The sequence below is a fragment of the Haliaeetus leucocephalus genome, unplaced genomic scaffold (genome assembly GCF_000737465.1).
Source record: "Haliaeetus leucocephalus isolate CR32 unplaced genomic scaffold, Haliaeetus_leucocephalus-4.0 Scaffold1000, whole genome shotgun sequence".
In the NCBI taxonomy this organism is placed as follows: Eukaryota; Metazoa; Chordata; class Aves; order Accipitriformes; family Accipitridae; genus Haliaeetus; species Haliaeetus leucocephalus.
The window spans coordinates 2,585,723-2,599,696 of NW_010973436.1; the positions used below are offsets into that span (position 1 = coordinate 2,585,723).

General features: G+C 57.1%; 1 protein-coding gene across 1 annotated transcript; it reads right to left on the minus strand.

Annotated features, from left to right (window-relative positions):
- Window positions 1-809: 809 nt before the first annotated feature.
- Window positions 810-6,217, minus strand: LOC104842459 (lymphoid-restricted membrane protein-like). Its single transcript, XM_010584790.1, has 14 exons — window positions 6,213-6,217; window positions 5,765-5,811; window positions 5,273-5,349; window positions 5,052-5,115; window positions 4,677-4,752; window positions 4,407-4,434; window positions 3,622-3,762; window positions 3,379-3,510; window positions 2,928-3,075; window positions 2,386-2,438; window positions 1,706-1,756; window positions 1,509-1,591; window positions 1,306-1,419; window positions 810-969 (listed from the first exon to the last, which is right to left on the minus strand). The coding sequence occupies exons 1-14, from the start codon at window positions 6,215-6,217 to the stop codon at window positions 810-812; spliced, it is 1,179 nt and encodes a 392-aa protein (XP_010583092.1).
- Between the last annotated feature and the right edge of the window lie 7,757 nt (window positions 6,218-13,974).

A 13,974-nucleotide genomic window follows, 5' to 3' on the forward strand; every position in this document is an offset into this window, starting at 1 on the left:
CGGCGGCCACGGCGAGCGGGGCCAGCCAGCCCAGCACCTCCATCCCTCCTTCCCGCGGCCCCCTCGGGCCTCTTCCTGGGGGTCCTGGTGCAGGACCCCCCACCACAGCCTCCCTCCCAGCTCAGCCGGGGAGTGTTGAGCCCACCAGACCCCTGCAAAGCTGCTGGGTGTGAGCATAGCAGAGCCCACCCGTGTTTTGGGGCTGTGAGAGGCCAGGGCGGACACGGAAACGGGAGAAACGGGACGTCTGCGTCAAACCAGGCGATTTTCCCAGGCGCCGGAGCAGTCGGAAACAGCTCCCTCTGTTTGTGAGCCTTTTGTGGTGCCATGGGAAAGTCTGAACACTGACCCGCTCCTTCCAGCCCCAGCTTTGTCCCCCGGGCAGCAGCAAATGAGCATTAGATCTTAATTACAACTCCCCAGGCAGCAGGGACCGAGGATGTGCTGTGGAGGAGGGCGCCTGGCCAGCACAGTGGGACATGGCTCTAATGCAAACCTGCTGGCTGTGGGCAGCCTGGTCTCTGTCCCCAGCACAGGGAGACAATACGGTGGCATCCCTGCACCCCTTGGTGAGCCAAGAGAACAGGCAAACTCATAGCATTGGTGAGGGCTGCCACAGCTCCCTGAGCCTTTCACGCGTGTAAGGAGGTAAGGATCCTACCACAGGATGTTGCCCCCTGCTGCAGCATTACAATTCCCCCATTTTTCCTCCTATTTTATTATTCTAGGGTTTTGGTGTTTTATGGTACGGGGAAGGAGCAGTGATGGAGAGTGGGTGCCTCCCAGCCGCCTCCCCCTCCCTGCTCCGGTTAGGCCTTGGGCGATGCCGCAGGCTGCAGCCGCTGCAACTCCAGGACGCGGACGAGGAGGAGGAAGGCGATGCTCAGGAGAAGCAGCCAGAAGAAAACCCAGTAGTGCTGTGGGAGGAAGAGCCACGGCCGCCACAGCTCTGCCGAGGACCCCTTGGACCTGGGGAGAAGGTGACCAGGGACACTCGTCATGCAGGGGAGGAGAGCAAATCCCACCTCCTCCCCAGCTGGGGAAGAGGAGGGTGTTTAACTCAACCCCAAACCTCACTGACTCTTTTGCAAACCCAAATGCAACAAGCCCAGGGAGGGCACAGGTGACCTGCAATGCACGGGGGGAAACTGAGGCAGAGCAGGGTTGAGCCGGGGCAGCCAAGCAACATCCCAGCCTTCCGTCACCAAATCCCCCAGCCCATTTCCCATGTGCTGGCCACCGTGGGACCACAGAGAGTCCAGCAGCCGCAGGAGGAATGCTGGGCACACTCGGGGTGCTGCTCACGTCAGGCCAAGCTGCTCCAGCTCTTCGTCCCCTGCACTTGAGCCTCTGCCATCTGCCTCGGCCGCTGGCTCCCCGGTCATGGCACTGTCCTGGGCCTGTGGCTCCAGCTCACTCCTGGAGAGGGAGCGGAGAGGGTGCTGTGCCATGCCCCATGGGCCAGCAGCGGTGGGTGCCATGGCCTCCCCTCCACCCGGCATGGTTACCTCAGGGTGCTGGGCCGGCGCTGGGCCCCCTCCCTCTCCAGCTCACTGGCCAGGGCTGCTCGGCTGTCCAGGCTGGCACCTGGCTGGGCACCAAAGGTGGGAGCATCAGTGAGGACCCAGACCCCAGTAGCACCGAGCCTGGGGACACACGACAGCGGGGCACAGCTCCTGTCTGTCCCCCCTGCACGTGTCCTTACCAAGAGCTGCTTGGGGATGACGGCGATGCTGACTCTGCGGCGGGCAGACCCCTGCAATGAAGGGGCTGGGTGTGAGCACCGTGCTGGCTGTCTTCCCATGCTCCCCATCCCCTTCCCTCCCCATTGCCTCCCCAGCACAGGCAAGGGACACTGAGAAGGGACACTGCCAGCCTCCCACCGGCCCTGGCGCTAAGGGGGGAAGCCGGAGAGCTGGTGAGATGAGGAAAGGTCAAAGCCAAGAGGTTTGCGCCTGTCCTTACTGCTTCAAGCCGTGCTGGTGGGGCTGCCTAACCCCCTCCCCGAGCGCTCCCCTACCTCTTGAGCTGTAGGGGAATCAGTGCCGAATTCGAGCTGGTGCTAGAGAACAGCCAAGCCTGCGGCTCTCGCGCTATGACCCTGCAATGCAGAGGGACCTGCCTGAGATCTCCTGGATAAGCAGCCACCAAGCCCGGGCACCCTGTCTCCCCAAACCCGGGCACCCTGTCTCCCCACAGCCCTCCGAGGCTGTCCCTACATTTTGCCTCATCCCCAGCATTTCTAGCAGACCTTGCCCGCAGCAAGCAGCTGGCAGGAGTGGCATTGCCCGGGGACTAGTGGGTGCGTGGGGACCACCGGGCAAGGGAGAGCAGCAGGGCACAGGGAGGTGGTGGCTCCAGGGCCACTGAACTGGGGCCAGTTACCTGCTGGAAAGTTCGCATCAGGGGGTGAGGCCTCAGCCGTGGCTCCGCGTCATCTGGGAGCAAAGAGAAGCAGCCTTACATCACCCCCCCAAAATTAAGATGTGGCTCACGCACAGTTGCAAACTTCCCTCCTGTCGAAAGCTGTCCTGGCCACATGCTCTGTGCTTGGCACAAGTCACAGGAGTGCCTCGGCAGGGGGACCTTTTTTGCATGCACAGCGATAGCATGCGTGGGGTTTGGCATCCAGGGACAGAGCGTCCTTTGTGTGTCCCGTGCCCCCCTGCCCCGCATTCCCAGCTGGGCCACGGGACGATGGCTCTCTGGCCACCAGCACCTGCTCCCACGCTGCATCTGCTGTTACACCAGCCCCTCACATTTGTCTTTGGGTCCCAGCTGTCACCCTCCCCTGGTCCCCAGCTCATGCAACCCACCGGCTCTGCAGCGTGGGGTCACACAGACCCCCTGGAGAGGTTCGGGACCAAATCCCGCAGGGTGACCCCGTGCAAACCCCACGCAGGCCCCGGCGGCAGAGCCCACCTCACCCTGGGTCTCCGCCAGCTGCCGGTTGCGGGAGTTTTGCTGGATCAGGCGCTTCATCTCCTCCAGCTCTGCGTGCTCCCGCATGTGGTGCCGTTTCAGGTTCTCCACGTGCTGGACCATCACCTCTGCCGCTCTGCTCATCCGGGCCTCCTGAGGCCGGGCAGGATGGGAGAATCAGGCCCCCCATCTCCTGGTCCATAAGGACCCATGTCCCTGCCAGTTCCTCACTGTGCATCCCACAGTGCCTCTGCCCAGGGGGTGCAAATGCATCCCCTTCCTGCTCCCAAGGGCGAGCAGATCCCTTGCACCCTGGTATGTGCAAACATGAGGTCAACACCAGTACCACGAGGAGGAGGGACAAACCCCAGCAAGCCCAGGGATGGATCCCCAAGCCCAGCTGCAGCACCCTCCATCTTTCCCAGCCCTGGCAGGAGTCCCAGGCTACGCACAGACCTGATGTACAGCCCCCAGCTTCTCCGCAGCACTGGTTGCCCGCTCAACAGCAGCTTCCAGCACGGCCAGGCTGTGTTGCAGCTGCTCCAGCGTCTCCTTGCAACCTGCGTCAGCGCAGGATGGGCCCAGCCTCTGTGGAGGGAGACGATGGAGCTGCAGGAGCCGGGGCTTTGAGTTGTGCAAACCCTTCCGAGGCTGGATGTCCCCAGCAGATGCCAGCCCCCTGCCCTGGTGCCCACCTACCTCCAGGGCAGCCCGGCACTGCCCCAGCTCCTCCTGGATGTTTTCCTCCGCCGCGTCCCGTGCCCGTTTCTCCACTTGCACCCGTTGCCGCAGGGTGAACACGTCACATCGAAAAGCCAGGGCAAGGTGGGCAAAGGCTGCCTGTGGGGTGGGAGGGCAAGAAGTGGGACACAGGGCTAAGGGGAAGCCACCAGGGCCATGTGCTGCTGTCCCCAAGGCACAGGCAGACCTCCCTAGCATGCCACCAAGCAGGGCAGTGCTAAGGATAATTAGCGCTTGCCTTGCCCCAGCACCCATTAGGCTGCTGCATGCTGGGGACAGTCCCCATGAGATGCTAGTATGACCAAGACACGTCCCCCAGGCAGCCGATATCACTTGGAAATCCAAAGGCCTCCTGGCAAGAGCACACGCCGGGCAGACGCCAGCCTTTGCTGCAGGTCCCAGCTGACATCAGAGCCTGACTCAGCCCTGGCACTCGCAGGAAAATTATTTTTATTAGCACGGCTTCCACCACCTCCCCGGCTAAGGGCGCTCTCGGCGAGCTGCAGAGCACTTTGTGGGATTGCCGAGCGTGCAGAGGACGGACTCATCTTGCTGTGGAAATGCAGCTGCCTCCGAATGCCAACAGCATCACTGGGAAAGGGATTTGTAAGGTGGCTGCCAGAGGACTGCGGTGCCTGGAGGACAGCCAGGAGCAGGGCACAGCCCCAGGATTGTGAGCCAGCAAGGCGTCCGTCCCTCTGTCCCCCTTCCCCACCCCACCCACGGCCCCCAGCAGCCCTCACCTCCACATCCTGCTCTGTCAAAGCCACCCTGCAGAAAGAGAAGTGCTGTCAGGGATGGAGGCACCATGGAGCATTGCAGGCTGAAAATGCCCTTGGTCTGCTCCCAGGGGTGCCAGCCACCACCAGAAGTGGGGACCCAAGTGCCCCTCACCTGGAGAGCGGCTCTTGTGCAGCGGAAAAGGAGGGAAGTCCAATCCCTAGAGGACATGGTGCCCTGGGACCCCCCTGTCCTGTAGCCCCTGGAGGGACACAGGTGCTTGCTGGTCTTACCTGTGCAAGCCCAGTCTCTCCAGCACTGAGAGCTCACTGGGGAAACTCAGCAGCGGCTCCTCTGGGGTTTCTGCATCTGCAGGGAGGCAGTAATGCCATGGGAGAGACCACATGGGAAGGCTTTTCCTTGGCCTGTCTTCCTCCCTCTGCCCTCCTGTCCCGGCAGGGAGCAGGTGCCCATGGTGTGGGACCATCCCAATCCTTCCCCCAACATCAGCCGGGCTTTGGGTCCCCCCAGGCCAGTCCCCCCTTGCCCATGTCCCCACCAAGGGAGATGACCCCCATCAGGCCCCGCTGTTCCCATGCTTGTCCCCAGCTACTTCAAGCCTTCCGCTAAGAGGACCCAGCTGGCATACGGGATGGGGACTCACCCACCTTCCTCGGTCCCATCACTGTCCCTGGTGCGCACAGCCAACTCCTGCCTGTCCGTGCCTGGCACCTGGAGGGGCAACAAGGGTGCTGTTGGAGCAAACCCCTCCCTGGTGCTGGACGGCATCCCGAAAAGAGCAGCATCGAGAGGTTGGGGGTCCGGCTGAGCCCGAGGGGCCGAGGATGGAAGGGCCACCCCCAAACTGTCGTCCTCCCCTCCCTCTCACCTCGCCGATGCGCTCCACGCTCTGCTCGCTCCCGGTCAAAACCCCGTCCGGGTGCCCCTGGGGACTGCTCATACTCCCTGGGGACAGAAAGGGTGGTGGGAGCTGGGCAGCAGTGTCCCCTCCCCAGTCTGACACCACGTCAATGGAGACCCCCAAAAACACCACTGGTATTTCTGCAGCCTGCAGGCTCCCAGGGGGCACAGGCTGGCAGGTGCCCCCCAAAATACCCCTGCGGGGTTAAGGGAGCTGCAGGTAGGCTAGGCCAGGGCAGGGGGAGGAGGGCGAGGGATCTGGTACAGCGGGTGGGTTACAGCTGGCATGGCAGATCCAGGGGATGGGGTTGGGGTCCCAGGGCTGGAAGGGGTGTGGGGTTGCAGGCAGGTGCTGCCAGGCCAGGGGACACCCTCCCGCTGGACCCATGTAATGCTGCCCAGGGAGGGAGGATGCAAAACCCACCCCTTTCCCCCCATCCCCACCCTGAGCTGCCCTTACCTTCATCCGGAGACGGGGGAAGCTCGGCCAGCTCTCCCTGCTGCTCCCTGCAGAGAGAAGCCTGGGTAAACCCCAAAGAAACTCCGGCAGCAGAGGCAGCATCCCACCCCCTCTGCCCTCCCCCAGCCGCCACAGCACCCCTTCACGGGATGCTGCTCTGGACCTGGGTCCTTTCCGAGCATCCTCTGCAGCCTGCTCCGTCCCTCTCCCTGGCACGGGTGCAGCAGCCCCCTCCGCTCCCACAGCCGCCGCAGAGCCGCCACCGAGGAGCCCGCCGAAGCCGTTTCCAGCCAGCAATGAGTCACCGGCCCACGGCCGTGCTTCTCTTCAGCACATTATTTTTTTCTTTTTTTTTGCCCTGACTGCCAAGTGGACCTTGCTGCGAGCCGGCCTCTTCCCAGGCACCACAACAAACCCTGCTGCCGGCAGAGCCCGGGCGCCATCTCACGTCATCGCCACGGGGACGACAGGCCTTAGCACACGCTCTTGCCCCCCCAAAAGTGCACCGGGATGGTCTTGCCACCCCAAAACCCTGTCCTGGGTGCAAAGAAGTCCGGCAGCTCTGTAGCATCCCTGCTCGCTGGGGCCGGGGATGCTGGAGAACGCCAGGAATGGCAGGTCACCTGCGCATGGAGATTCAGGGGCTGATTTGCAAACAGCCCTCTGCGGCCTCATGCTGGAGCTCAGCACCCATCTGGGAAAGGGTTTGAACCCCCGGGCTCTGGACACGGCTGCAAAAGGCTTTTCCCTCTCCTCCTTGCAAGCCTGGGGGTCGTTCCCCGGGAGCAGTGGCCACAGGAGAAGGGGCTGCCGTGCTAAAATGATGCTTTGTGCCTCAGAGCAGGGTGATGCTCCAGCCAGCATCCCCCCTTGCCTGGCACATCCTCGCTAGCACCCCGAGAGCCGTGGGGCGAGCCTTTTGTGCACATACCTCCGAGGCAAGGGGCTGGGTCGGCAGCTCGTCCTCTGCCGCTGCCACCGTCGGCGGCCCTGGGTGAGTCCCTGCGCCTCCTCTTCCCCCTCTCCCAGCGAGGTCCCTGCGAGCGGCTTCATTTGCAAAGCGCGGAGGCTCCAGGACCAGCACACCTATCATGAGAGACACATATTAGCTGCGCACAGATGGGAGAACGCCTCTAAATGTTATATTTTTAAAGCATTTTCTCACCCAGCAGGAGCTCCAAGCTCCTCTGCTTAGTGTGGAGGCATCTGTGGGAAAAGAGGTGGGGAGGCCCGCTGCGACTCAGGGGGATGCTGCTGGGATTCGGGCGGGCACAGAGCGAGGCGAATGAGGAATTTAATACAAGCCCCATTTCTGTGCAGCGCCGAGGGTGGACTTTCCCACTCGCCGCCCCCGTTTCCCTCCCACAGGATGATCCTCGCTTGGGGCTCGTGCTGTGGGTCATCTCCGTGGGGGGAGATATGTTTGCACGCATCTACCAGTGCCAGCACCCAGTGCAGAGCGGGAGCAACCTGCTGTACCCCAGGCAGCAGACAGTCCAATCCCTGAGCATCCCCATGTCAGGCTGGCTCCCAGATAGACAAATATGAGATTCCTGAGTCCAAGGGAGCTTGGACATCTCATTTAAGCTGTTTTGCAATGTTTAAAAATCAGAGAAAGCCAGCAGAAAGTCCACAGAGTCCCTCTCCCAGCCCAGGGTAAAGTCACTGTGCAGAAGGGACTCTCCTGCAGGACATGTCTCCTTGGGAGCTGTGCCCACAGACACACAGATATGGGGCAGAAGGAGATATTTTTTTTGGCTGGGACACAAAATGCAGCAGATTGCAGGGTTCAGAGAGCAGGGACTGGCTGAAGCCCCACATGCCTGTGCAAAGCCTTGGCCAAGGTCGGTCACCCCAGCACTAAGTGTGGCCATCACCCATCTCTCAGAGCCTCCTCAGCCCTGATGGAGGAGTAAAAGCAAGCAGCACCTGGCATCTGTCAAAACAAGGCCATTTCATGCCTATACACTGGAAATTGTCCCCAACACCTCTTCCCAGGGGCTCGGGAGCCCCCAGCCACCAAGGATCAGCCAAACTCATCATCACATCAGTGAGCATCAGAGTTTTCCCGAGAGCTGGTCCCTGCTGCAAAGCACTCACTCCATAACAGCCACAGCAGACCCTGCAGCCTGCTGATTTACCACAGCTCAGCCAGCCTTACAGACACTCGCTCCTTATCATTGTTTTGCGGATGGAAATATGGGTGTACACAGCTTGTTTGCCTAGCATGGCATAAATAATCCCCCGGGAAGCCAGACCGAGCGCTTTCCCTCAGCTCGGTGACTTTACCAAATGCTCCCCGGGTCATTACCTGCCTGAACTTGTCTCAAGCAGCTGAAGATGGACGCTGGGGCCACCCCGCTCGGACGCAGCACTCGGCACCGTGGGGTCCCCGGCAGACCTAGGAGGAGGGTCAGGGGACGCGATGTGGCTGGCAGACGGTGGGTCGGGGGGTGCCAGTGCCCCACACGGTGCAAGCTGCCGGCGGCAGATTCTCCTCGGACGGGAGAGTGACTGCATCTGCTGCAGAAGGATCTGCCAGGGAAGAGCTCGATGCAAGAAGGCCTTTAAAGGACATGCACAAGAGCAGCTGGGAGCTCCCTGTGTGGGGCCGGGGCAAGCTGAGCAGTTTGCAGGTGGCCAGGCAACCTCTGCTTTCAGTGCAGGGCCAGATCCTGCACCTGCATTTTGGAAATGAGAGCTGTTACCCAGAGCTGGGAGAAACCACGACTGCTCCCTCCATGCCTGGTGTCTGCAAAGCGGAGCAGACCTGAGTCTCAGCATCTCCCTGGCAGCGGGCTCAGGGCAGGGCAGTGGCACTCAGGACTTCTGTGGAGATGGGGGAACCCCCCATGCCTTCATGGGGGGTACAGCACGAGGCTAAACCAGGATGGCTGACAAGTAGCCCCTGTAGCATTGTATTTGATGATGCAGGGAAACCACTCTGCCCAGGACCCCCATCCCTCCTGCCCCTCTCAGCAGCCCCACTTTCCCCCCAGCCATCACCCCCACTGCCCCTTCCCCTGCCCAACTTCTTTGCTCAAATCCGTCATATCCTCTAAAGCTGCTTTCTTCCCCTAATGAGCTTACATGGAGTCAGACTCGATGCTCAGCACTACAGAGGACCAGGCTGCAGGCAGGCAGCTGCTGTTAGCCCCCCCCATGCCCAGGGACCCTGATGTACCACAAAGAACAAGGCAGGTCCTTGGGGTCTGCAAATCTCTTAAGCTCTGAGAGGTCAGCCAGCAAACGGCACCTCCCAGCCCCGGGGCAGTGCTGGCCCAGCCTCATACCCATCTGCCCAGAGTGAGAGCACAGGATGCGGCCCCAGGGCCGGGAAGCAGCCAGGGAGGGCTGAGAGAGCCCATTTGCAGCTTTGAAGCAGGAGCTGTGCAGTGCCACGGTAGGATGAGGTTTTGATGAGGCCATCAACAAGGGTCCCCACCAGGTCAGGATTTCAAATGTCCCTGAACCTTCAGAGATGGGTTTTCGCCTCTTGGGGCAAACACCTCCTGCTTAGACCTGACCCAAAAGCAGAGCTGCTGAGAAATCATGAGTCGTCTTAGGGGAAGGATAGCCCCAAATTCCTGTCCTGTCTTCCCTGTAACACACTTACCTAGCAACACAAGCTGTGGCATGCATGATTAGCACCAATTAATGACAGTTAGCCCATCATAAGTTCACACTGCCAGCACCAGGAAGGCACAGGACATGCTGAAAGGCAGACTGGCACTGTCACCCTCTGCCTTATAGTCTTATATATCCTCTGCCTTTCCTTAAAAATACCTCCCCCAGGATTTCCTCTCTTCTCCAGCCCTTTTTCTGTCCATCTCCATGAGTTCCCAGGTGCAAGGGCTGCTTCTTTTTAGAGAAGGATTTGCAGAGACACACTTCTTGGAGCTAGAAAGTCACCTGGCCCAAGCAGTGAGAGGATGCTCACGGCTTGCGATGGCAGGATCCATCCCGCAGATGAGTACATCCATGCATGTCTGTCCGGAGGCAGCTGAGCCCTGGGTACTGTGCAGCAGTGATAAACTTGAGCAGCAGAGCTTCCTCCTGCCCCTTACCCCCAGTGCTTTCCCAGCAACTCAGCAAGTTTCCCAGCTGGCTAGTATCTTAAAACTGAGATGAATTCTCCAGGTATGAAGTCAGGTTTGCATTAGCACCACCAGTCCCATCACTGGGCTAACTTGCTTCTGGGCACCTCTTCGTTTCAGAAAGGGGAGACCCAAGCAGATGAGAAGACCCTTCCTTTGGGCTGAGATTCAGCAGATGGAACTCAGTGCCTCATCACCCCGATGCCATTCCCCTCCTTGAGGACCTCCCCCTACCTGCAGGGTCTGCTTGGGCATATGGGTCTAAACTATTTATTTTATTGTTGAGTGATTTTTTCTAGCCAAGCACAAGGTCTCTCCTCAACAGAGCCTGCAGTCAAGGCTCCTGTAGCAAGACATGAAAGTAAAAGTACCTTCAAAGCATGATGCCGAGCAGACACAGGGTACAAAACCAGGCAGATGGAGGACAGACACCTTTGCATATACCAGTGCCTTGCCATCAACACAGCCTGGTCCTGCTGGCCCCATCCCCACAGACACCCTGCATCCTCCCCCAAGAGCAGCAGCCTGGCACGACGCAGGCAGCAGATCAGGCTCCGTAGCCTCTGCTTTAGTGTCCTGGCAGGTCTGCAGCTGCAGTAAGTTGCTCTGTGGGAGACACAGACCTAAGGACACCATCACGTTGGTTCCCCACACCAGAATAGAACTTTTCTGCTCAAAAATTCCTCTATTCCCTCCCATGCACACGTGCTGAGGGGTTCAATAAGAGGCAATGCTCCTCTTTGCAAACCATCCCATTCAAAGAGCCTCTAAAAGCATTTACTAAAAGCACCCAGGGATTTTTATGTATTCCTATTTTTAACCTGGGATCATCGTGATTACAATCCAGCTATTGTAGGGCCTCGAACAAGCAAAAGCAGCCCAGCGCCCCATGCACAGACCTGTTCAGCAGGGATGAACAAGACGAACAAGACCCTGCTGGGAGATCTCCAGCCCAGAGAGGTGAGCAGCAGCAAGGGGCTGCGGGCTCTGGCTTTGTCCCGTATCTCCTTCCAGCAAGGTCCCACCGGCGACGCAGCAGCCTACTGCGATGGCACGTTCCTAGGGCTCCTCCTGAAGCTGAGCTGAACTTGCAGCTCCGATCACAGAGACTGTGGTCATCTGGATTATCCACTTCTCGGAGGAAAGCTGCTCAGACCAACACTGGCTGCTACTGCTGATGCGGCAAACGTGATTTATTAGGTCTGTGCAGGGGTCCCAACCACAACGCAACACCCCAGCCCTCCAGCAAATTCATCTTTGTGTGGCCCTGGTCTCCCCAGCTGACAAGGACCTGGCAGCCACCAGACTACCCAAGAGAGAACATGATTTTCTTACTATGATTAGAAGGTCATAGGCAAAAAAACAGGTAAGAAAGAGGGTTTTGCTTCTTTTGGTTCAGTTTTAAATTCCAGGTTGGAAAAAAAGCAAAGACTGCTGAGCCTTCCCCAGAGCAGTTCAGCCGTACATCTGGATGTCACAGCCACCAGATTTCAATGCAAAACTGCATCAGCATGTTGGGGATTACACGCATGTGATTAACAGGGTGTCACTGAAACACAGTTACCTCCAGGGAGAAACATGGTGACTTTATCAGCTCCCAGCATTGCTGCAGGAGGGGACACAGCAACTAGCTGGACATGCCTGCAGCTCCTGCTTGGAAATGGGCAGCCGCTCAGGGGATGGAAATGGACCATTTTCAGGGAAGCAACTGAGTTTCAGCCCTTTCCAACAAGGTGTTGCATGGACAGGGTAGTCTGGCTCGTATGTGGCTCTGATGTCTGGTATGTAACAGCCGTGGATGCAGCATTTGCATACCTCTGCCCACCCAAAGGAGGTTCTCTGCTGTCCGATCATGGCACCAAGATGCCACTTGGGGAGCAGAGATGTCATCTTATCATGAAACTGGTTCAGAAATCACTGTGGGAGGATGAGGAGGCAGCAGAGCAGACAGATAACCCATGCAATTGCATAATATTAATTTCCTTTAAAAACAAACAAACAAGCAAGCAAACCGTGAGGCCAAAAAGGGAATTCCCCTTCATACCATGAAGGAAGTAAATCTCTACAGGAGAGGAAGCAGATAAGTAACTACTACCAAACATCACAAGTAAAATGGCTGAAAATTATACACTGCCTTCTACATACAGCCTAGGAAATGTCTAAGACAAAGCTTCAGACCTTCCCCAACCCCAACCCCAATCAGGACAAGGGCAAACCCAGGCCCGGCTCTCCCTCCACTCCTGAATAATGTTCTGCTGAACTATAAAACCTGACTGATGTTTTATGCCACATCCACCTCTTTGTGCTGTTCAGGCTGGATTTTAAAGTTCTTGAGAGGTCAAGAGGAGTCAAAAAGTAAAGTTTTCCATGTGGGTGCTACCAACCACCACATAAACAAGTAGTCTTCCACCAGCACGTCTAGTGTCTCCAGGGTTTGCTTCCAGTTCTCCTAATATGACTGTTATCTCACATATACACCCCAGAGGAATCCACGGTACCTGATAAGCTGCAGCCAAGAGCAAAAACAGGGCTAAGAAGGCTCTTTCCACAAGCCAGCATAATGCTTCTCAGCAGAACAGTAACCCCTCTTGCAGTTTGCAAAGCCGATCCCTGCCTGACTACTGTTTCTTGCAAAAAACACGTAGGCTGGCCCAAAATGCAGCTCCCAGTACGTCCAGATGAGTTGGAAGCGCAAGCTGCATACAGCACGTAGCAGCCAAGAACAGCCTGTCAAAATGAGACCGTTGCCTAAAGAAACCAGTAAGCAGTTACAAAACCAAACATCCATCAGGGAGGAGATGCACACTGTGGCTGGATTTCAAACCCTTTATTGCTGCCCAGTCCATGGAGATGCTGAGGCTTCCCCATGGTGCTCTAGATATACACAGCATGCACATTCTTCCACTTCTTCAGCAGGGACACCAGGAAGCTGACGACCAGGTAAATTTTGGAGATGAGTTTGTCCTCCGTCATCTTCATGTGACCGTCAGCCACAGCCAGACTGAGCACTGGGGACAATGACAGCGAGGTCACTTCATAGAAGCTTTGCAGGGGAACTGTGAGGACTGCAGCCTGCTACCTAATAAAGCCAGAACAGCAGGCTCAGACCTTGATGATCAGGGCACAATTTCTATTTATGTCATATTTTGGGCAGCCCTACGATAGCTTCAATATACTCAGCCACTAACTCACTGGTATGCAAATACATCAACAATTTGGCTCCCTGGAGGTTTCTTTCCTCCAGCTAACATACTTTGAAGCCTCATCAGTCCACTGTCACCTAAAATAGCTTAAGAGATTCTTACTATAAAGAAATCTGTGCTCTCAGCATTAAAAGCATCACTTAATGCTTCGGTTTCATTCCTCTGGCTGGATCTAAACATTAATGAGCAAACTTGAACCAGTAACATGTCACACCTACATGTTTTAAACCCTCTTCTCCCTTTGTAGATGTAAATGTTTATGAATTTTTAAATAGTTCCTGAAATACGCAGTGCTTCAAAACCTCCATTAAAACTCTAGCACTACCTCCCTCGGAGTCCATCCACCCTCTCCCATCCTTATCTTTCCAGTCCCCCAGCCAGAAGGTGCCCAGATGAGGTTTCCAGTGGGTGTTTTCAAGGATACTGGATAGAAATCTGGAAACAGTCACGCTGTAGAAGCACTTTCTATTAGTGTATCATTAAATACCTTGCAACGACAAGTGCCATCGCCATGTGGAAAACCAGAAATGTGACACAGAGCAGGGCCGCTTGCAGGCCCCAGGAAAACAGAAAAAAAAAAGGCAGATTTAATGTGGAAAATTCAAGTTTACCAGTTCTTCATCTAAACCCTGCTCTTCTGCATCCTGAGATTTGTAAATCTCAGCAGACCAAATAAACAGATCATTGCTGCATCACCTGAAAATCAGCTTAGCCGTCGAAGAGAAAGGCCAACATGCACAAAACATACCACTTGTGCCTTGCCTCCTTTGAGCCAAGACAAAGTCATGATGGTCAACTAAGCCTAGTCCAGAATTATCATCTTCAAACAGCCTCAAATCAGTTTATGTCTTGATTCAGTGGCGTTAAGGGCATTAAGAACTAAGTAGCTGTGAACTCCACCATGCAATAT